Raw genomic sequence first — 23,732 nt, 5'->3', positions numbered from 1 at the left:
TTAGAATTCAAGGGCTAGGATAGGATTTCAGACACAAGACATTTTTGCTTTGGACATCTTGACACAGGACAAACCCTAACTTTTGGTTGAGGTAGCGAAATACCGCCTAGATTAGGGGAAATGAGGCATTTTCCAACCCCTTTACCACGTAATTACAAAAAAAGTCGATATCCACAATTACAAGTCCTCTGTGTCCGCGTGTCGTTCCTGGTTCCTCACATGGCAGAGACGGCTGATTCAACAGTAACAGTGAGCAATAGCATACAAAATGGGGCAAAACCGCAACGTAAAGAGGTGTTCAAGGTATACATTTATGGGTGCATGCCACAGTTTTGAAAAGGAAAACAAAAATCACCATCTTTCGGCACTCCATTCATGAGACTGGAATAATAGTACCTGATCAGCGGAAAATCCTAACACCCAGGAGCTACTCCAGTGCCTGCTCCATTAATCCCACTTTCAATCCCTGAACAACTATGCAGATGCTGAATTCATCAACAAAATCTCCACCAGTAAAGACATAGATTAAACCCTCATCAATTGGCAGTCAAATGGCGCAGCGAGTAGAGCGCTCGCTTCGACATCTGTGCAGAGCCTTCTAGTGCAGGGTCGAATCCTGGCAGGGCCAAACTCAGCCTTTCATCCTTCCGAGGTTGATAAATGAGCACCACACACCGTGGGTAATAATAAGCAGCGCTCCGATACCTGAGGGTTTGTAGCGCTATATAAAAGCGTAATTGCGCCTCACAAATCAATGCATGGATGAGAACCAGACCAAAACCCTACAACATGATAAATCTCTATGGTCTAATGGACAACGAGGCAAAACTGGAACCTTAAATTAACAGTAGTAAAGAAATTATTTTCCACCTACGTTCGATCGTACAGATACAACAATGTCTCAATTTTTAAAACTGAACCCCAACCACCATCTAACTTGTCAAGTTGCAAATAAATATGCAAACAGCATGTCTGACTACATTGACAATGCCAACAGTTTGGGCGTTTGTGTAGGCGTGGGAAAGGCACTTGCCAGGCACAGACATAGTGGCATTAGCTGGCCATTAATGGTAGCAGGCGCAACATGGTGCTAGTGCTCGGGGATCTAATAGCAATGTCTAGCAAATTGCCCAATACTTGCACACAAAAATGTTGGCTTTGCCAAAGCATATTTTTAACAGGACTTCAATGAAGGACACATAGGTGGAGGGGCTGAAGGCAGACCTGGTAATGGCATTTTTGTTACAACAGTAGCAGGTTTACAACAATTAAGTCATGAACTCTCAGAAGACTGCTTCGAAAAAACACTGGCAGGCACTTTGAGCTTGCTTTATTCAAGCCTTACCGTCAGACATAGCACTTCAAGAGTTCCCATTTGGGCATGGAGGGGCAGGAACCGGGTGGGAGTGGCATAGGGATTAGCATGGCCAGTCAATGGGTGGTCAAGAAAATAAAATACATACACGAGTTGCGTCCCCTCTTTATATGCCATTCCTCCCCCATCTGTACTCTAATGCAATAGTTTAAGCTCATAGGTGTCACAAACAACACCAAATTGCCGAACTAAAAAAAAATAATAACGGATTCAAAAAGCAGCTCCTCCTAAGACTCAGCAAGGGAGAACATATCACACCAGAACTTATATCCCTTCACTCGCTACCAGTCAAGAAAATGACTGGTTTCAAAACACACTGCAATGTTCACACAGCAATTCCTGACCAAGGATCAGAATTCTTGCAGAGGTAAATGCTCCATCTAAAGACCAAATGGAACTCAGGAGGTCTCTCAATGGCATACGGCTTGAAACCAAATTCGGAAATGAAATACGGTGCATCAGCTTGGTCACACTTCGCAACCAAACGCTGGAACTAGCACAAGGGAATATGGACAAAAGAGAACACCAGACCTTCCAGGAAGGCAGTAAAAACATGAATTGTTAACATACCAAGCTAACTGGCCAAGCCACGGGGCATTGTCCGAGAAGCCTTTGTCCGCGACACAACTGGTTTCGGTTACTCAACAAGCTACCTGCACCACTGTGATATAACCCCATGCGATGAGGATTCAACCTCAGCCCCCCAACCCAACCCAAACAAACTCTCCATACACCTGCAAACAACACGCACAGACCAACTATGCCACCTACCGTCAGAGGGAGTCCTCTAGGCCCACTAGCCAGATCACCATAATAGGTCTGCCAAGCGGCATTGACAAACTATCATATTGCATCTTCTAGCCACAATAGATTGGTTGTCTTATCTTCTAGATGCGATATTGAGGCTCCCTGATTATCTTTGTCATTTGCTGGCAATGCTCATAAATAAAAGGCGCATTACACAGGCTAAATACAAGGTCTTCTATGTGTAATGAGATAAGCGATTCCGGAGGATAAGGTATCCCAATACCGGGTTCAAGTAATGGAAGGAACATTTACGGATTGGCGTGCGTGTGGTAGTTTATAGACTGGACTGTTGTTGTGCACAGTGTATCAGAGGGATGCTGGTGACCCAAGGCAGGTGGTTGCTGAATTACAGTTGGCCTCCGTCCAATGGAGCGTGGCCATGTTCCTCATTGGGCACTAAATTGACAACAGGCTAGCATGTCGACAAGAGTTGTGTGGGTAGTGATCTGTGGTTGGCAGTTTGCGAGGTGGGCTCATGCGAGAACAGCCAGCGCTACTTGGGTCGTCAGGTCATGTCCCTGGGTAGAGTTTTGCACTGTCGTTGCTAGAGGGATGGAGACGACCTGGCTGATCCGTGTTATGCTACAACTTGTAGAGCGACTGGTTTAGATAGGAACACAGCTGTGGCTGGAGGAGTGATATTGTTGTGACAGAGATGGGAGAGGTCTCCATTCGACTACACGTTTCAGGTCGCCACTGGAAATAGCCACGTTTGTATGTCCTTTATGAAGGAGAGGTAGTGTTTGTTGCAGCAAATGTGTAGTGAAAGGGATTCCAGGTGGAGGGGCCTTGAACAGAGTAGGCAGATCCTCCTATTCTGGTGGAGTTGTGGGGGGGAAGCTTGCGGGGGGGGGGGGGAGGGGTACAGGGTTTACGAGAAGGAGGTGCCGAGCCTCTTTGGAGTGATCTGGTCAGATGTAGCAAGTGATCTTGTCCAGGAGGAACTCTGGTCCAGTGTTAGGGAAGGCGCAATGTGGGGTGCACATGGCTTTAAAGGTGGCCCGTTGGCCGATTGGGAGCCAGTGTAGTACTCTGATTGCGGGGATGATATGTTCTCTGAGTGAAAGGGCGAGAAGCAGTCTGTCTGCAGAGTTATGGATTCGTTGTAGTTTCCTGAGCTGATGTGCTGGCACGCCTAGATACAGAAAGTCAGCATAGTCTAAGCGGGAGAGAATAATGGCAAGTGTTGCAGAGAGCCCGAGTGTAGGATAGGTAAGAGTAGATTTGCATTTGGATGCGCAAGTAGAACTAGGATGCGTAAGTGCAAGGGAGACTCCTGCCTTTTGTGCCACAACTGTGACCCCCATCATTACCGACTTTGTCAACGCTTCCTTCAGGACTAATGTCCCGTCTGGTATCAAAACATCCTGGGTCACCACTCTCCTCAGAAAAAGTATTGCTAGACCCCTCCCAGCCCACTAACTAGCACCCCATCACTATTGCTTCCCCTTTAGAAAAAAAAAAAAAAACAGACTGCATTGCCTACTCCCAAGTACATTTTCTAAAACTCCACCATCTCCTGGCAGCAAGACAGTCAGGCTTCTGCCCTAAACACAGTACCAAAACAACCCTACTCAAACAAAATACAGCTTGCCAGCATCCATGAATCAGGTAATCTAGTTATCTTGCTCCTACTTGACCTTTGAGCAGCGTTTGACCATGACACGCAATGCCAGCACCCGAGTGCACACTTGCACCACCACAGACGCCATCTGCTGGGTCAAGTCATTTCTTAACGAACGCCTAGGAGTTCCAAGGCTTCTGCCGGTCACCCACCCTTTATAACAGCTACACTAAATTATTTGACATCCAGGACATCATCGAAACGAACTTTGCCGATGACACACAAAGTCTCATCCCCATCACTGGCAACCATACAGATGCCTCTGCCACCATTACCAATGTGTACAGCACTAGTCTCAACTGTTCAAAACTGGATGGCCACTCACAATCTCTGCCTACAATTACGACAAAACAGACTGCCTCAAAAACCGTCTGTTTGTCTGTCTCTGTTTCTGCCTGCCCCCAAGAGACATGTGAAAACTTTACCATGTAAAGTAATGCTATTTGATGTCAATCTTTCCCACATGTAGAAATGTCACGATACCCCCAGTTCTGGGCATTACATAAATGCTATAAATAAATACGTTGCAAGTTCTAGACACAGTTGATGTGGTGGGAGAGGGATAGATAAGTTCATTGTGCATTCCAGATTTTAAAAAAATGTAACAGAGATGGAAGCTGCAGGTGGGGCTCCTAGGGCGTGTGGCCAAGGTATTGGTTGGGGGCAAGAGGGGGGCTGAGGGGAAATCAGAGCCGTTTTGCTGCATAGTAGTATCAGTCTTGCCATGGTTGAGAAGGTGGTTGGCTGTCATCCAGTGATCAATTGCAGAGACGCAGGAGAGGTTGCGTCGGGGGGATTTTGGTGATTTGGGGGGGGATCTTGAAAATGATCTGGGGATCATCTGCATAGTTATGATAAGGGGGGGAGGGAGGTGCTGCCGGAGGGTGGCTCATAAGTGCAGAGAGAAGGGACTTTAGGGTTGCAGATACAGACCCCAAGTGCTGGGGGAGCCTGGACGCAGTGCAAGGGCAACTGGGCATGCAGGAGCCTGGGCCATAGTGCAGTTTGTGGACAGGTGACCAGTGCGTGGAGCAGTCTGAGGCATCAGCAGGGAAGAGCAAGAGAAAGCAGAAGCGAAAAGTAAGGTCTTGAGTTTGTTCCGGAACCGTAGGTGGTTCTGCTCAAGTTTGAGAGAGGCAGGGAGGCTGTTCCAGAGAGAGGCCCCAGCCGAGGAGAAGAGATCTGCCCCCCGCTTCCTGCTTGGAGAAGCTTCTGAACTCCCTCCGCTGCCCACTTGGCAGATCACACCACGCCAACTCCCCAGCAGCAGCACAGCAACCAGTCACCTGTGTAGAATACAGGGACCACAGGACGTCACCAGCACCTTCTCCACCGTGGAGGTCTCTCACTCCTCAAGTCCAGCAGTGACAGTGCGTGCCAAGTCAGTCACCCCTATGCTGGTCACACGGCAGCTGCCATTTTCGGCCCAGCTGCACACCGCTCAGACCGGGCCAACGAAGCAGTTTTCACCAAGTATAAGCAGTGCAGGCTGCTGCTCTCACATTTCGGCACCGAACCCGTTGTGTGCACAAGCTGGATATAGAGCAGGAGCCAGTAACAGCCGACCAGAGCATGGGGGTGAGGGGGGGGTGGGGGGGGGACGGGGGGGGTTTGCAGGAGCTCTAAAGCGCAGTAGCCATTTTGGTTTGTGCGCAACAGCGCCCCCTGGAATAAATTCCTTACATACTTGTTTACGGCCTGATTCATGGAATTATTTGTGTGAAAACGCAGATTTGCGCGCCTTTCTGCCTGAAAATTCCCATTTGAAGTATGGGGATTTTCGGGCAGAAAGGCGTGCAAATCTGCATTTTTCACGCAAATAATTCCATGATTCAGGCAGTTAATCTTTTAGGTCTACATTTGATTACTTTTGGCTGTTAGTTCAGTAATGAAGTGTGTAGGGGACAGGGGTGTCCCCATTCTAGGACGTAATTCTCTAATTTCTTTCTAAACTCCATGTCAGGGTTGTGTTACCTCTCTCCTACATCCAAGTTTCCTGACCTTATGCTGAAATATTTTTGCGATTTTTTGCTAAACAGTAGGTGTGCATTGGTTTCTTCCTACCGTGTAAGGGACAAGAAACCACCAAGAAGAAATGCATCCACTACAATCAGACCAAAAAAAGTCTTAGTAGCAGTATCAAGTTTCAATAAAAACGTCAAGGCGGGTCTTTCTTCTCATGTAGGATGGCCAACTTTTAGAATTGAATGCCGAATTCCTCACAGAGGAAGAGCAGAGACTTCACAAGTCCCACAAAACCCGGGATTCTACAAAACTGAAATGCAGGGATGGCATCCTCAAAAACCAAACCAATCCCAACCAATCAATGAACATCCGAGATTCAGACCCACCGGAAACAAACAAACACATGAACCTACCAAACTGCTTGAACATTTTACAACATAAAGAGCAAACCATTGACCTCAACCTAAAAGACTTACCAGAGCAATGATCACCACTCCCCAATAGGATCGTTTTGGATAACTGCGCACAATGCTTCAAACCCCCCACCCCCAAAAAACAACACCACAAAATAAAGAAGGGCTGGGAGGAGGTCTGGGGCTCACTCAGATCAGCCTCCCCTAATCTTGCCCATCAGCCGTACAACTCCAACCCCACAAGTATTTTCAAACAGAAACCTGAAAGTAATAACTATGCATCCTGATGGGCAATAATAAGAAAAGAAAACCACTTTCAGATCAGGAAACTCGAATTTAAAGGATTAAATCTAGCATTAAGCCCCAATAACAGGAATGTTAGTTAATTACAAATACCCTCACCTAGCAGCTTTACACTACACACACAGACCACAACGCACACAACAATTTTGCGCCTACCTATAGCACATTAACAGGCCAATGTTCAATCTCCATCGCCCCATCACCAGTCTCCAAGCGTATCATCTACTTCTTAAATTTCAAAACTACAAACCACGTAAACCGAAACAGGCATTCAGGACTCTGGTACTTCCAGACTGCATGCAACACTACAGGTTTTCCATCTGCCTGCACTTAAACGTCTACTCTTTTCTTACAAGCCATGTACAAATAGGCTGCCGGCCTCGCAGAGGTGCACTGTACAGGACCATCTTACATTAATTTGTTTAATTTCATGTAAATTTAGTTTCTGCTTCAGCTGCAATGGGAAATTTCATGAACAGACACGTGGCCTTCAAAAATAGCAGCCAAAGTTATACGTTACCTTAATAACCGAGTCACTTCTGTGAAACCTCACTTTGTTTGCATTTATCTACGTAATAAGAAACACAAACATACACATGCACACACAACCAGGATGCTCACCGTGAAGACATCAGTGCAGTTGACAGTGCACAAGTATGCATCCTGCAAGTCCATTTGAGCAATGCAGATCATGATTACTAGTTAGGTCATGGTTTAAATAAGTAAAGTAGTTTCAAGATCTAGGCTGTTAGTACACCTAGCAAATGCACAATCTAATTAATTGTATGATTCACTCGCCATCTTAGGGTTCGAAATTGACTGGGAGCTATTTAGCTCAGTCTTATAGCTTAAAAGAGCCTGGTTAGCTTAAAAACAAGTTACGAGGAGCTACGTTTAGCTCCCCAGGCCAACTGATGCCAACCAAACACAACTGTGTGAATTTAATTCATTTGAGACAATCTATAAACACACATCTATATGACATTTCATATGGGGTCACAAATACTGGATACAATGATATGCTTGGATTTTATGTGGAAATTAGATTTGGGCGACGCCAAGTACTAGCTCCTAGTTCCCAAGTGGTAGCTTCTGGTGAGTGGTTACTGCTGGATACCCAGGAGCTGCTTACAGCCCCTGCCTATTTAATCTCAATTTCAAGCTCTGCATCGCCTCATGCTCAGCTGGAGGGTGCCCTTCAGGTCTCCGACATACTTAGCTGTGGTCCCCCTGCCAACTTAATTTTGCATTTCTCTCCTTTTTTATTTAGGTTTCATTTTGCACCAAAACGTTAAACAGTGCGTAACGCAAAAAGCGTGCAAATTTACCAAAATAGGGTATGTCACATAGATCGCAAACAGCCATAGACAAGACTAAGCAACTCTAGTCCTGGGGGAGCGGGGGGTAGCTATCTGCCCGTCCTATCAACCAACTTGAAGCAAACATGTTCGATCGTTAAGAATGGTACACATACGTAGTGTTATTATATCATCAGTATGATATTACAGAAGGAGAAGCCTCTCTGCTAACCAATACAGAGTAACTTGAAAAGATGGACCAATACAGACGGATTATACTTTGAAGCCTAGACTAAGAACAACATATCTTCTCTGAAAGAAAGTTCTGTCATCCTACCCACCTTTCAATCAGAATGTCATATACAGAGCCAAACCATGATCATCTGGAGCTTTCCGTAAATCATTTTTCCTAAATCCCCAAGTAAAAAGGATGGTATTACATGTACCATCTTAGATTACCAAATCATGGATTACCTATTCATGCAATCAGACTATATAATTTTGTTGGGTGTCCAAAGGTTTTGATGCTCAACTCCGAAGAAGCAGGACTATTGCTTTTTTGTAACTCAGCGAGTGGAACATGTTTCCTCTCAAACTGAGACTTGAGCCTCTAGTGATGACCAGCGCCAAGAGGCTACCCTGGCGGCCGAGTACACTATGCAAATTATCCCACTTACTCAGATAAAAAGAAGAGCAGAGACTGTTGTGGATCATTTTTAGGTTTAGGTATGAAGGCACACCATCAAAGCTGAATAGACTATCAACCAGCACAGACAAAGCACAGTTCAACCTCCTAACCATTACCCACCGCTGTCTTCACAACACTGCCCCCCTCTCCCACCAACCATATCACCAAGAAACAACACACACACAATCTCTGCTCTTCCACCACCTCCGCGTTGAGCATATCCAGATTTGCCAGACAAAGAACCGGGGGCGCCTGCTTCACTACCATCGCTCCCACACTCTTTAGAAAGCTAAAACCTTACTGTTTAACAAATACCTGTAATGTATTGCTATTTGTCCTACCTATTCTGTTCCCGACTCTTGTCCTATGACGCAATGTAACCACCATTCTGTTATGATACCATGTAACACTATACTGTATCACAATGTACTTTTAGCGCCGGGATACCTCCTGGTCGGGCGCTACCAACAAATAAATAGGAGACTATGGCATGTTCAAAAAACCCTGTTGCAGAGTTGTGTCATTATGGAGCAGGGGTCTACAACCTCTGCCTGATGTGGCTCTCCAGGTGTTTTGGACTATAACTCCCATGATCCGTCACCATTGTCTAGGTCCTCACATTAACCAAGAACTAGCATCTGGTGGGTAGAAGATTATGCAATTTTGAGCAATGATAAACACAGACTGCCAAAAAAAAAAAAAATTCAGTTAAGAAATTGAATGAGTAAATAAGCAAGATGCAAATGAGACAAACCATCTCAAGGCTGAATGAGATTGGTTTCTTCATCCAGATCAACTATTAAAATGATGGCTACCATTGAAGACAATTCTGCCACTTTAACACATAAAAGTAAACAGTTTCCATAAGCATTGCACTTCGGGGCACCAGATGAGATGTACATTTTTTTTTTCACTAGTCTATTAAGAGACTGTTGCAGCATCTAGACATTCAATTCACCAGCATGTTCAACTAATCTAAGATTTAAAAATAAATAAAACCTTGAAAAGGAAGATGGATGGACTGGTACCTTTTCTTTTCTTGGTCTGCGAAGCTTCTGTTGGGAGAGGGCCAACCCAGCGTTCTTCTCCATCAGCCTCCTTGGGAGGAGGTGGAGACGGCAGCCGCTCCTCTTTGCCGACAACACTCTCTTCCTTAGAGGGAGGCGGAAATAGCAGGTCCTTCTTCCGCACTCTGCCACCAACACTAAGAACCTGCTTGACCGGAGGTGTTGAGAGCAGCTCAATTTTCTCGAGCTCCATGCCTGCGCTGCCACCACTGTTCTCCTTAGAAGGCAGTGGGGGCACAAGAAGACTCATATCCCTCTCTCCGTCTCCACTCCCAGCCTCTCCCTCCTTGAAGGAGGCCAGTGATTTCAGGAGCAGTTCTCGCCGCCTTTCCCGCTCTCGGATACTTCCATCATGAGAAAATGAAGCAAGAGGTAGCAGTAGTTCTAGTTTCTTTTCTCCATCCGCAACGTTGTCATTATGCTTCAATGGGGAAGGAGAAAGCAGCTGACCCCTCCTATTCTCCGTTTCAGGATTCGCACTGCTACCACCCTCTTCAATTGAAGGTGAAAGCCATGGCTTCCTTAATCCCTCCACTTCTTTGATTTCTGGTCCATCAGCCTCCTGGTGCTGCTCTCCAGACACATTTTGTTCTAGGACAGTTTCAAAGTTTGTATCTCCCCCTCCATCAACATCAATGGATTCAAGCTTCCCCTCTATTCCACTTGCATGCTCTACCTCTCCATCTATAAGAAGGACATACTTCCCTTCATTGCTCTCAGGGGCATAAATCTCATCTCTTCCTGTGTCTTTCATATGGATGCTGTTGCTTTCTTCCCTTCCAGGTGCATCCATCAGCTGCTCTCCTTCATCCTCCAGCTCTTCTTTCCTGTCCATTCCATGTCCATGCTTCAGCTTTCCACCCAGAAATTCATGTCCCTTCCCATCTTCGTCTTCACCATCCAATGGTGTTCTCCTCTCTCTGCTCTCAAATTCATGCTTCCTCTCCGCTTCACCAATTCCCTTCATGTCCATTTCAGGTGCATGCTCTACTACTCCAACAATCTCTTCTGGTTGGTAACTTCTTTGCTCAAGTCCAGTTGCATGCTTAACATCTTCTCTGATGATGTTCCCTTGAACAGTTACATTGATTTCTTCACTGTTCAGTGTGTGTGCTACTTCAAACACATTTTCTGTTACCAGCATCTCTCTTCTACTCTCCCGGCTGTGCCTTATATGTCTCCTTCCTTCAGCACTGAGCTCAGTCCTTTCCCTTTCCTTATCCCCATCATGGTATAATTTCTCCTCTCCATCTGCCGCCTGCATGTAATTTCTTTCTATCTCCATGTAAACACCATGCCTGCTCTGTGCAACATCGTCTTTATGGTTTTCTTTTTCTTGTAGAGCATCATGCTTGCCTCCCCCCACTTCCTTATCCGGCTCATACAGTGTCTTTTCCCGCTTCATTTCTTTCTCCCTTCCACTTTCTTGAGTAGTCTCACCTTGATGAAGTACCTCTGCCGTTGCTCGATTTCGCTCTTGTTCCAGGACACTCAAGTAATTCTCCACTTCATCTTCCTCCTTGTTCTTGTCCATTGGCCTACTTCTACCATGCTTTAACTCTAGGCCTCCACCATCATCCTCTTCGTTCATCTTCTCTCGGCTCTCACCATGGGGCTTCCCCCTCTCACAATTTTCCTCCTCCAAATCCAGCAGCCCCTCCTTGAGCCTTTCCTTTTCACTGTCATTCCACTGCTTTGAAACAGAGCCCCTACATTCCTCCTCTTCCCTCCTCCTCTGTTTCTTCCTGCTACTCCTGTGCTTTCTTTCTCCACCCATATCATCCTCGTGTTCCCTTTTCCTGTCCCTTTTGCGACTGGACTTCATATCGCCCACACCGTCTTCACCCCCATCATCTTCCTCTCTCTTTCTATGCTTATCTCTGCCACCAGAATGTTTCCTCCCACTTCCAGCCTCATCTTCACCCTGGACCCTCTTGCGCTCCTTTCTGCTGTGCATATGTTTCCATTCAAATTCAGCCATATCCCCATCATGATGCTCCCTTTCCCGGCCACTCCAGTACATCATCTCTCCGGTCATATCAGCTCCCTCATCAAGTACACCCACCTCTCGGCTGTAACCCCACTGCTCTCGGTCCATATCCCCCTCCTCTCTTTTCCCTTCTCCCCAGTGCATCATATCTCCTTCTCCACAATCCTCCTCACCAACTCGATGCTTTTCTCTCCTCCGATCCCTGCTTCTGTGCTTTTTCTCTGGAATGCCATCATCTTCCTCCTCCTCTTCTTCCTCCTCCTCCCAGGATTTTTCTCGTCTTCTCTTCTTCCTGCTGCTCCCATGTTTTTTTTCTCCACTAGCCTCCCCCTCATGCTTCTCCCTCCTTTCCTTGCCTTTGTGTTTCCTTTCCCGACCCCCATCTTCCTCCTTCTCTCTTTTTCGTTCCTTCCTCTTACTACTCAAACGCTTTATCTCAGATGTTTTTCTATCATCCTCAAGCTCCCTAGTCTCTTCTATAACGCCACTCCATTGTCCCATTGCATCTTCTCCAGCACCCCCATCGTTCTTCCTACAATCCCAGGGATTCATCCCTTCTTCACATTCTTCGTCCTCAAATGTTCTTTCCTTTTCCCTGCCTCTGCGCCTCTTCTCTCCATAGGATCCCCGCTCCTCCTCGTGGGATCTCTGCCGTCTGTGTTTCATCTCTGTTCTTGCCCCGTACTCCTCTTCCTCATCCAAAGTCATATCCTTTATTCTCTTACCATCATCCCCATCTCCAAACGATTGTTCACTCTCCCTCTTGCTATGCTTCCTCTCTTTGTGAGACTCTCGAGTCTCTTCGTGTCCTTTCTGTCGTCTGTGCTTCATCTCAGCTTTTACATCATACGCTCCTCCTTCCTCAACACGGATCTCTTTCGTCCCTCCGCCACAATCAACATCTTCCACAAATGTCTTTTCCACCTCCTTAATACTGCGTCTTCTCTCCCTGTGATCATCAACTCTGTGCTTCATCTCATCTCCTGCACCATAATGTTCTTCCTTCGATGCTGAGATTTCCTTTACTCTAACACCACACACTTCCTCTTCTGCCCTGCCTTTATCCCTACTTCTATGCTTTCTCTCTCTATTGGCCCCTCGATGCTCCTGAATGTTGTGCTCAGTAATTAGCTCGGTTGCTGTACTGCATTCTTTTGCCTTCAACTCTCTGACATTTACTTCATCATCCTGCTTCTCTCTCCTCTCTTTATTGCTGTGCAGCTTTTCCTTGCTAGTTCCGGTCAACTCATGTGCTTTTGTCATCAGTCTCTGGGTCTCTGCTCCAATCCCAGCCTCGCCATCCTCCACCTTCTCTTTTATACAAGGAATAATTGCTTCAACAAACTCCTCCTCCGAGACGGCTTTCTTGCTTTTGTCCCAATGCTCGATCTCTTCGTGCGGCCCGGTGGAGGTGGAAATTGTCCTCACATTGCATTCCTCTGGCTGCTTATCACCCTCTTCAGAGTACTTCAAGCCCTCCACCTGCTGCACTACAGTCTCCAGTGAAACGTCCTTTACATCACTCCCCACAGTTTCCTCTGAGAACATCTTTTGTCCCTCCCATGATAATCCTTCTTTGTCCTCCCTCTGCTTTGCCATGGGTTCCAGTGATAATACCACCAGGTCTTTCTCATGCTGCATACTGTGATCGGCCAAACTATGCCCTTTATATTCCTTATACTGCTCCAAAGGCTCTGCAGATTCATTCTTCCTGCCCTCTTCATGCTGCACTAAAGGCTGCTTAAATTCACTGCCTCTGCATACATTTTGAAACAATTGCTCATGTGAATGCCCAGCAGTGTCCACTCCCTGCTGCTCCACAGGCACATCTGATCCTCTTTCCCAGGATGCCTCATACTGCTCAGCAGGCTCTGCTGATCTTATATCTCTTTCCATCCCCTGCCATCCCACAGGTTCATTTGATACAATCTCTCTGCTCACCCTCTCCTGCCCCAAAGGCACATCTGATCCTCTTTCCTTGAACGCCTCATGCTGCTCAGCAGGCTCTGTTGATCTCATATCTCTGTCCACCCCCTGCCATCCCACTGATTCAATTGATACAGTCTCTCTACTCACCCCGTGATCCCCCACAGGCACCTCTGATCCTCTTTCCCTGAATGTGGCATGCATCCCCTGCCATCCCATAGGTTCAATTGATACAGTCTCACTACTCACCCCCTGCTGTCCCAAAGGCACATCTGATCCTCTTTCCCTGAATGTGTCATGCTGCTCTGCAGGCTCCGTTGATCTCATATCTCTGTCCATCGCCTGCCATCCCACTGGCTCAATTGATGAAGTTTCGCGGTTCACCACCTGCTGCCCTACAGGCCCATGAGATACACATTCGCTCAACATTTTATGCAGCTCTGTAGACTCCTTTGACAGCACATCTTGATCCACCCCATGCTGATCCATGGGTACCTCGGACCCAGACTCTCTGTACCAGTCAACATGGGGCACAGGCTCTTCTACACTTTCTCCAGGCTGCCCTTTAAACGCTGTTGATCCACTCTCTATGCATTGCTCATATGGGTTCACAGGCTCTTCTAAGAATATTTCTCTGCCACTGCCCTCCTGTCCTGTGGGCATCTCCGATCCCTTGTCGCTATCCTGCTCGTGGTGTTCTATGGGCTCCACAGATTCCTTCTTTCTTACATCATCATGCTGACACAAAGGCTCTGTAGATATCCTCTCACTGTCTTTCTGCTCCCACACAGTCTCCTCAGATGCCCTCGATTTTACCTTTTCATGCTCCACGGATAAATCTTTAGTGTCCACCTGCCCCACCGATTCCTCCAAACCCTTTGTTCGCATCTCTTCATCCAGCTTCACAGGTTCCCCAGATACCATTTCGGTGCTTTCCATCTGGTATGGCGCGTTAATCTGAAATAACCCACCCATTCCGTCTTGCAGCTCCACAGGCTCCTGTGAGCCACTTTGTCTGACTTCTATTTGCTTCCATGCTAAATCATCCAATTTTTTCTCTGCGTCATCCTGACGCTGAACACCAGGCTCCTGTGATAATACCTCCATGCTCTCCTTTTGGGATCTCTCATGCTCCTGCAATTCATGCACAGAGACATCTTGCTGTTGTGACTCAGGGTCCTTTAATCCCGCTCTGCCACATACCTGCTGCCTCAAGGTCTCCTCTGTTGCTCCTTCTATGGCCACTCCATGAAACCCCATAAGTTCCTGGGACTGGCCATGCCTGTTTGCCTCTGGCTGGATGATGTGCTCAGGAAATACTATCTCCCCGCCCTGCTGGCCCCAAGGCCCTGGAATTTCGCCCTCGCTTACCTCGGTTGGTTGCTCCCTGGGTACGCCTCCACCCCCCTCTCCACTGACGGTCTGATTCCCCCATTGCTCTGTCGTTCCCTTTCCTTTGTCCTCACCCTGCTGACCCCATGGAGTGGCTGGTCCCCCCTCACTTCCCTCCCCCTGCCGTTTCCAGTTATCCTGTGACCCTCTCTCTTGCTGCCCCCAGGAATCACGTGAGCCTCTCTCTCTGCCATCCCATTGCTGGACCCATTGCTCATGAGCGTGCCCATCTCTGTTCTCCCCTGGATGCCCCCAAGGTTTTTGTGATCCCCTATCTCTAGGTTCGCCTTGCTGCCGCCAAGAATCCTGCGACCCTCTGTTCTGTTGCCCCCAAGGTGCACGTGACCCCCTTCCTCTACCTTCCCCATGATGCCCCCATGGGACATGTGATCCCCTTCCTCTGTTATCACCCCGATCCCCCCTTTGACCCCAGGGTGCACGAGATCCCCTATCTCTACCCTCCCCCTGATGTCCCCAGGGAGCACGAGAACGCCTTCCTCTGCCATCTACCTGATTACCCCAGGGCCCATGAGATCCTCTTTCTCTACCGTCTCCTTGCTGCTTCCATTGTTTTTGAGATCCATGGTCTCTGCCTTCCCACTGCTTCCCCCAAGGCTCCCGTGATCCCCTTCCCCGCCATTGCTGCCCCCAGGAATCCTGAGATGCCCTCCATTTGTTCTCCTCCTCATGTCCCCAGTGCTCCTGAGATGCCCACCCATGCTGCTCCTGGATGGCTAGGTTATCTCCATGTTGGCTCCATGGCTCCTGCGATGGCCATCCCTGCTGCTCATGGAATGCCCTATTTTCGCCATGCTGCCCCCAAGGTTGCTGTGATACAGTACCCTGGCCAGGATGCCCAGGGGCATTGCTGTCTGGATGCTGCATAGAGGGATCTGCTGCTCCTCTGCCCACCCCAGGCGGGACCCAGATATCTGTTGCTCCTCTTCCCATCCCAGGAGGGGGCCACGGCGCCGCAGCTCCCCTCCCCATCCCAGGCGGGACCCATGGCTCTGCTGCGCCCCTACCCACGCCAGGAGGGGCCCATTGCTCCATCGCACCTCTTCCCATCCCAGGAGGGCCCCATGGCTCTGCTGCTCCCCTTCCCACACCTGGCGGAAACCAGGGATCAGCTGCTCCTCTACCAACGCCAGGTGGGACCCAGGGCTCAGCTGCTCCTCTGCCCACCCCAGGTGGGACCCAGGTCTCGACTGCTCCTCTGCCAACCCCAGGCGGCACCCAGCTCTCGGCTGCTCCTCTTGCCACCCCAGGCGGGAGCCAGTTCTCAATTACTCCTCTTCCAACCCCAGGCGGTAGCCAGGGTTCTGCTGTTCCCCTACCTACAGCAGGTGGCGCCCAGGGTTCTGCTATTCCACTGGCTCCAGGAGGGGCCCATGCCTCTACAACTCCACTGCCCAAACCAGCCGTTACCCAAGGCTCTGTTGGCCCTCCGCCCACCCCTGGCGGGGCCCAGGCCTCTGCTGCTCCCCTTCCTACCCCAGGAGGGGCCCAGGGCTCTACCCCTGGCGGCATCCACGGCTCCTGTGGAGGTCTGGTCTCCCCCGGTTGCACCCAGGGTTCCTGTGATGTCCTGTTTTCCCCCTGCTGCACCCAGGGTTCCTGGGATGTCATGGTCTCCTCCTGCTGTCCACAGTTCTCATGGGGCGGCATGTTGTCATTTTGTTGGCTCCAGGGCTCCTGTGATACCCTGTTTTCTCCTTGCTGTGGCTGCCCCCAAAGATCATGGGGTGTCTTGTTGTCTCCCTGCTGTCCCCAAGGATCATGGGGTGCATTATCCCCTTGCTGTCCCCAAGACTGTGACGTTTTGTTCTCCTCCTGATGCCCCCAAGGCTCCTGTGATGCTTTGCTCTCCTCCTTTTGTCCCCAGAGCTCATGAGATGCCGGTGCATGAACATGTTGATCCAGTGATGTTCTATTTTCATCTTGCTGCTCTCTGGTGTCTGCTGCCCCTCGGCCATCGTTCGGTTCCCGGCCGCAGTCGGTATTGTTGAGGGTACTCTCCCCGCCTCCGGGTTCAGGAGGCGGCGGCGGTGCAGGTACTGTGGGCTCGTCCTGTTGTCTCCCACGGCTGTCATCCCAGCGGGTCTTCCTCTGCCTGGAGCCGCCGGACGCCATGCTCACTACACCAATGCGTCACAGGCCCGACCATGGAACTGACGTCATAGCCTAGCGACGTTCAGCACAACCAACCAGGGCCCCGCGCGCTGTTTTTGCCAGTAGAGAACCGACAGCAACAGGGTAAAGAAGGACGGGAAAGAGGCGGGGGTAGGGGGGGAAGCAGCGGTCAACCAGTGCTTTGCTGGGACTTCGTAGGCGCGCCATCCTGAAGCGATCATGGTATGTATCACTTCAATGGCCACGGCAAATCTAAACCCCCTTCCCAAAACGGTTTAAGTTAATTGTTGACTTTATTGAATCAAGCACTAAAATGTATCCGTGTCACCCTTCTCTGCCAGTTTACACCGCGAACCCTAACCAGTGCTTCGACCTTATACGGCAGGGATCGTTGCACATTACGGTGTGCAGTAGGGCGCATTAGAGAACATTGTACAATTCACACCACTAAACACTCGCGAGAGCAGTATTTTAAATGGGCAGGTACTTGCCGGCCCTGAGTACCTGCACCTCTTTTAGTGGAAATAGATAGTGATAGTAGGGTACGTCTCGACAGGAAGCCATTACTTCCAAAGGAGGGGTTACCTGCACTCCCCAACTGTAAGCAGGTGCTCTGGTATAGTGAGTACCTGAACGTATGTTTCTCCATTTCAGTCACTGCACGAGAGTGCAGTCTGACCCTTAATGCATGCAGCCATATGCACACATTTAAGGGATATTAATCACGGTACACGTTTTGAAAAAAATAATCGGAGGACTACATTAGCATACGGGATGGGCAACACCAGAGGAAGTGATGTCCGATAATAATAATAATAATATACAGTCACAGCAAAACACTGCCAGAGCGTTTGAGTAAATGGGCCATTTCAGTTAAATGTACCTGGTTGGCGGTATAGCATGTTTTCTCTTGTCCCACACAAAAATAATACCAGGTAACGTAACTTCTGTGGAGGGAATTTTGAATTCCAAAACCATCAATAATATTGACAAATTACTGCTGATTTTTCTCACCTAACATCCCCCTTGATAATTCACACGTATGTTTACAAAATATGTGGAGCCTGCAGATGGTGTGTTACAGATCCTGATTTTTACCTGCTAGCATTTTGAATTCTTGTAATGTACTTCAGACAGTATGATGTGATTCAACCTTAAGTTGGTCCTTATTATTTTGAATTAACTGTCTGCAGCTACATCCTAATGCCCCTTCACTTAAATTTCCAAACAGAGTTAATGTCACATAGGTTTTATGTCAACAGTTGCCAAAAGTAGAAGCATTTTTAGGCCTGAGTAATTAGCTGATGTATCTAGTTTAAGGTTCAAAGTACGCCAGACACAGTGTAGCGATGGGTACAATTAAGAAGTTGCGTATGAAATCCATAGCATGGAATTAAACTGATATCAAAATATTTCAAGTTATAATAAGGGAGTCGTTCCGGCAGGCATGATATTTGTGGTTCAGCTAAAGAGGTGCCCAACATATGAAAACCATAGATGCTCATTTCAACTTCCTTACCTCAGAAGTTGACAGGCCGGGAGTCTTCTCATACCTCACTTTAACTGGCTCATATCCGGTACCCAAAAATCATGCTGTGGCTTTTGCCCATCAGTTCAACACCTGTTGGGCAAAGAGCAGTGCTTGTCAGGCAATCGCAGCAGGTGTCAGAATTCCTGTTTGCCTCTCTGAGTATTCTACCTCAGTCTCTCAACTGGCCCCAAATGCCTTTTACATGGCACACACAGCCAAAAAGGAACTCCCTCCCTCCCCCCCCTTTGCTGATGTGAGAGCTCCATAACTTAGGTTTCAGAAAGTATGAAACCCAACCGTATATTCTATACAGGAAGGCTAATGAGATGAGGCGCAGTAAAGTGAAAACGTGGAGTAATGGTTTCTCAAACTGCCGTGCAAAGAAGAGTACACCATCCATTAGCTTAAAAGAGGTCTAGCAATTGCAGGAAGATGAAGAGAATTATGCTCACACTGAGACAAAGCGTAGGGGAATAGAATGCACAATCCAACAATGCTGCAATCTCGAATTGGCTGTATTTTTGCCCCTCTACTTGGTACTGATTTTCATTCGAAAGTTCTTCTCTTTAAAGTAATTAATCTTGGCACAAAACACTCGGGCAGTCTCAAGGAATGGGAAGGCTGCCCATGTACGCACAGAGCAGTCACAGGCACAGCATGGTGCTCTTTATCCCAGTTTCCAGAATATGGCCTAACTATGTCAGTAGGATGTTCAAGCTGTAGCACAGAGCCGGGTGCATCATCCCTCTGCCTAGGGTTTCATGGTTCTCAAAAGAAACGTGGATTGTCAAACAAGTATTTAACCTTTATCTACGTTTTCGGCCTATCCTTTCTAGGTGATAATTGTGATTAACACTTTTATTTAGTTGAAAGAATAGCCTTTCACAACAAGTTAAACAAAATTACAACCCTATCCAATTAATTATTCTGACGAGTCCCTACAGTCATTCTCGCTGTGAAAACCTGTTAAGAATAACACATTTCAATAATAATAGATATTGCAGATCAATTAATCCCAATAAAACGGAATTAAAATACATTTTAGATACGCACAACAATAACATTTCTAAATTGTTATATAGTAAATGTTTCTCATAGATTCCCTATTAAAAGTATCTTTATATAATGATTGAGCCACAATCTCTTAGCATTTTCAGAGCTCCAATTATTATCGAATTAGAAGTGCCGTTAATGATCCTAGCCCAAAAAACTTCTTCGTCCACCAATCTAAAATCATTCATTACTCTTTTTTAAAAACAAATGTCGCTTTTCCCTTAGTTCAGGACAGCCACAGAAAATATGTTTCAATTATTCTATTGAAGCAGAGTTTTTGCAAAATCTACACAGAGCATGGTGGCACTCTTCAATGTTCCTGATTTGTGCAATTTCTCAAGTAAAGATTAAATTCAGCCTCAGAAGTAGGAACTGGTATCTCCAATTCACATTTGGGAAACATTTTAAATAGGCTGGCAAGCAGCCCCGTTGTCTATGTTCTAATAGTAGATCTTGATACAATCTAAGTTTTACCCTCTTCTCTCGTGTGGTGGTCCAATCCTAAACCCAGAGCTTCATTTTCACTTTGACAGGATTCAGAACCAGCATTTCATGAATGCGTTCTATAATCTTCAATACTTCATTATATTTTTCATATTCAGGATTTAACGCAATGTATAAAAATACCATCTTGTTTTCATGAGTTTGTGTGATATGTAGAATTGTACAATACAGTTGCAGAATATATGCATGTACTGTTATTGGCTTTTACCATGATTTTATGTCTTTTTAATACTAACAGTTTTTGTGTCATTAATTTTTTTAATAAAATTGATACTTTTGGGATTTTTAATACGACTTAAAATTGAGTGATGGTCTATTTTTTCATGACCAGCTTCTAGCTCTTGCCATGTTTGGCCGTAATTGGCACATTTAGTAAAGATTTCCTTTTGTTTAAGTACTATTCTATACCCCAAATGGGTAGGGACGGTACAATTCCCCTAGAGTGGGGGTGGCTGTTGGAGAGTGGTGTATTTTACACCACTGCATCATAACCACATTATGTCGCATGGTTAGGACTTCCTGTAAGTCATAATACAGCAAACCCTTAGGAGGACTTAAAATCGTTCCAAGCAATACCAAAGCACTCCAAGTAAGATGCGCATGTAATTAAATGAATCCTAACTCCTAATGAATCACTGCCCTAGCTACACAGTTCGATAAGCGAAGGACACTTCGCCATAAACCTGCCTCTATTCCCTCTTCTTCAGACCAGTTCCCCCATAAAATCGTTTCCAAACCATAGTTGATTTTCGGATGGCTTTTGCAGTGATAAACTGTGGGGTTGTAGTGTACTGGGGTGTTGATCGAACCAAGCTACACAGAGCTAGAGAAGGCTTATCTACTTCACAGGGTGTGATTGTCCCTTCAGGGTGTCCTCGGGCCAGCAAGCACACACCCCACCCATGAACACCTACATGCATTAAAAAAGGGAGCCTGTCTTTCTTGAATAAGATTCATTGCTGGACGGTTCATTTGTGGATGCTTATTCAGTGTATGCCTCGTATACTGCCTGTTATAAGTAACGGGAACATTGCATACCAGGTCTTGACGTAGATGGAGATACAGGCACTTGGCTTAAAGTGTCAGTGCAAACAAGCTTTTTGCAGGAGCAGATTCGTATACATGTAGCTAACTAAGGCTGCATTGTTGTGCACATGAATGAGTCGTAGCCTATAAAGGAAATACGTGGACCATACTTGTATCCCAGATAGGGTGACAGGTGTGCATTTTTGTTATTACAGTTTAACTAGACTATTATAAGAAGAGAATATGGTGCTTGGCAAGGTGTCAAACCGGTAGATCAGTGTTTCTGGGAAACAACTAAGGCTCTGCAGCATATATTATCATTTGATCCAATATGTCACCCGAGGGTGCAGAATCTGTTACGAGTATTGACGCATGCAGTCTGTGTAACACAATCAAGTATGATAATTGATACTAGGTGTTGCAGATGTGGGTGAAATTGTTAGGACTGTGGTAGGCCAGAAGAAGGACATGTACTCTGGGTAGACGTTTCACTGGCTATTTATTAAAGAATATTAATAAGGGCTGTCTGTCCCTATTCTACAGGGCATCCCTGCCCAACAAAACTAGCTAAGGTGCTCATCAGTGAAGTTCATAAATGATAACTGTCCGGCTCAAACCTATCTGACCCTACCACTATACTTAACACTCAAAACACTGGGAATGTCTCTCTTCTCCTGAGATTTGTTGGGCTATAGTTCAGACACTTTTCAATAGATAATCTTTCAGGTAATCCTTAGTGATCACTTTTATTAGTTCATACATTACTGTTTTTAAAGTTTTCTTTCTTATTTTGTTTTCTTCTAATGCAGTGGATCCGTCTCTCTCACCCTGAGGATTTTATCCAATAATTATTCTTTCCTTCTGGTCTATTCCTAAGTATCCTAAATAGTTTATCAATGTTGATTATCCATTTCTCTACTTCTGAATATCTTTTCATAAAATGCAGTTTATTCTCAGGTTTCTCCTTTGTCTTGATCTGTTATTTTACTTGGCTCTTTTTGATATGAATCGGAAAGTGTTTGTACTCCTGCCGCCCAGAACGCTGTGCTTGTGCTAAGAAACATTCTTTGTATCTGAGGCTGGGGAAAATCTATTACGCCCCTGTAAGAAGGCTGGGGCTTAAATACGAGGCGCTACGCTAAAGCGTTGCGGAAGTGTTTGGCTATGTGCGGCTGTTGAGCTGCAATCGAGCATGATGGTCATAATGGAATCTACCCACACAAGTAAGCAAAACACTTTTTAATATTGTTCTCCAGTGTACAGCAATAATTCTGGCAGAACATTCAACATTTCCTGTATTCGCTGAATGTTCTAGCAGCATTCTATTGCGGCAGTGTCCTACCAATATAGCAGGCGACGCGATCGGCGAACGGCATTACTGATGGTCTGTGGTAATTTTTAACTACAATATTGACATTTTTGTTGTTTTTTTCTGGAGCGAGTTTGCGCTCAGGTCAGGTGACTGTGGGCGTACATCCTTTGAGCCTCATCTGCTCGGAGCGTGCAACTGTCTGTTCCGACATGCAGAAATATTCTCCTACTTCCTAAACTGTGACGGAGAGAAAAACAAAGTATTTAAAAGTATTTTATAAAAAAAAAAAGCAATTTAGGTAAAGTGACTGCAGGCTTATATGCCTTTTGAGCCTATCTACGTTGTTTGTGTGAGTGAGACACAGAGAGCTTGTTCAATCAGCTGCAACATCCTCTGCTGGAATAGTTGGAGCCTGTGTACATCTGTGCGGCCCTGACAAGATGAAACTTCGGAATAAACAAAAAACAGGTGGCAAAACAAAGGGAGTGCTAAAGCAAGCCCAGACGGCAGAAGAAGCAGTGACTAATAGCACAACATCAAAAATCACTAATTACTTCTCTGGCCCAGGTGAAACAATAGAATTTCTTGAAGAACCACAGGACCTAGTGGGCTTTGCTGAAGAGAGAGCCTGCACTACGGCTGAATTGGACAACAATTCCCTGCTAAACCTCTGCTATAGTTTAGAGAGACAAATCAATTAGAAAAAGCTGCAGTGTGAACTCTCTTCAAATAAGTAACAAGAATCATGTTGTTGGTAGAAACTCTCAAATAAATAACAGTCCGAACGGCCAGATTCTGACAACAAGGCTGTCCTGCTCTCCACGTCTAACTGGTCTAATTGATGAAACTCCCATTAGTACTAGCGACGACCAGTTGATTGATATTTCACATAACAACCACGCTAAGGATGAACGACTGTACGATGATAAATTCAAAGTTATTGAGGCGCATAATGTGGCAACAAGGTTTGCATTAGAAATAATGCTAAAACAAATGCACAACATAGCTGGACGGGTCCAAATACATGCCACGATGCTGCCTTGCCTTGGAAACTATAATATGGAAGGACGAGCTGTCTTAAATTCTAATCCACAGAAACTACCATCTGGAACCCACCCAATTGAGGAGACAAGGGACAAAGTGCTTGAGAACTTGGAATCCACAAAGGTGGAAGTCCTGATGGGTAGTGGAGAAGAGGATGGAGACCAATTAACAAACAGACAAAAGAGACGGAAAGACAAGTTGGCAAAAAACATTGTGAAGACAGCACAGACGAAAGACGACATGATGGAAATGGAAACTGCGGCTCTGAGGGCTAAAAGTCA

General features: G+C 46.5%; 2 protein-coding genes across 6 annotated transcripts in view; one reads left to right on the top strand and one right to left on the bottom strand.

Annotated features, from left to right (window-relative positions):
- PPWD1 (peptidylprolyl isomerase domain and WD repeat containing 1) overlaps positions 1-17,025 on the bottom strand; it is a 537,697-nt gene extending 520,672 nt beyond the window's left edge. The window contains exon 1 of one of the 2 annotated variants that reach the window (XM_069627353.1): positions 9,502-17,025. In XM_069627353.1, the coding sequence (XP_069483454.1) occupies positions 9,502-16,981 (7,480 nt within the window). In that variant the 5' untranslated portion in view covers positions 16,982-17,025. The remainder of the gene's footprint in view (positions 1-9,501) is intronic. The other variant, XM_069627352.1, reaches the window with a different exon arrangement.
- Positions 17,026-17,085: 60 nt separating this feature from the next.
- Positions 17,086-23,732, top strand: part of CENPK (centromere protein K) — a 1,342,106-nt gene continuing 1,335,459 nt past the window's right edge. For all 4 annotated transcript variants that reach the window (XR_011280634.1, XM_069627356.1, XM_069627355.1 and 1 more), the window contains exon 1: positions 17,086-17,203. Coding sequence is in view for 3 of the 4 variants with exons in the window: in XM_069627356.1 (XP_069483457.1) it covers positions 17,201-17,203 (3 nt within the window). In the remaining variant the exon portion in view is untranslated. The remainder of the gene's footprint in view (positions 17,204-23,732) is intronic.

Source organism: Ambystoma mexicanum, chromosome 6p (genome assembly GCF_040938575.1).
Source record: "Ambystoma mexicanum isolate Mex_15411 chromosome 6p, UKY_AmexF1_1, whole genome shotgun sequence".
Lineage (NCBI taxonomy): Eukaryota > Metazoa > Chordata > Amphibia > Caudata > Ambystomatidae > Ambystoma > Ambystoma mexicanum.
This window is presented reverse-complemented; position numbering and strand designations above follow the sequence as displayed.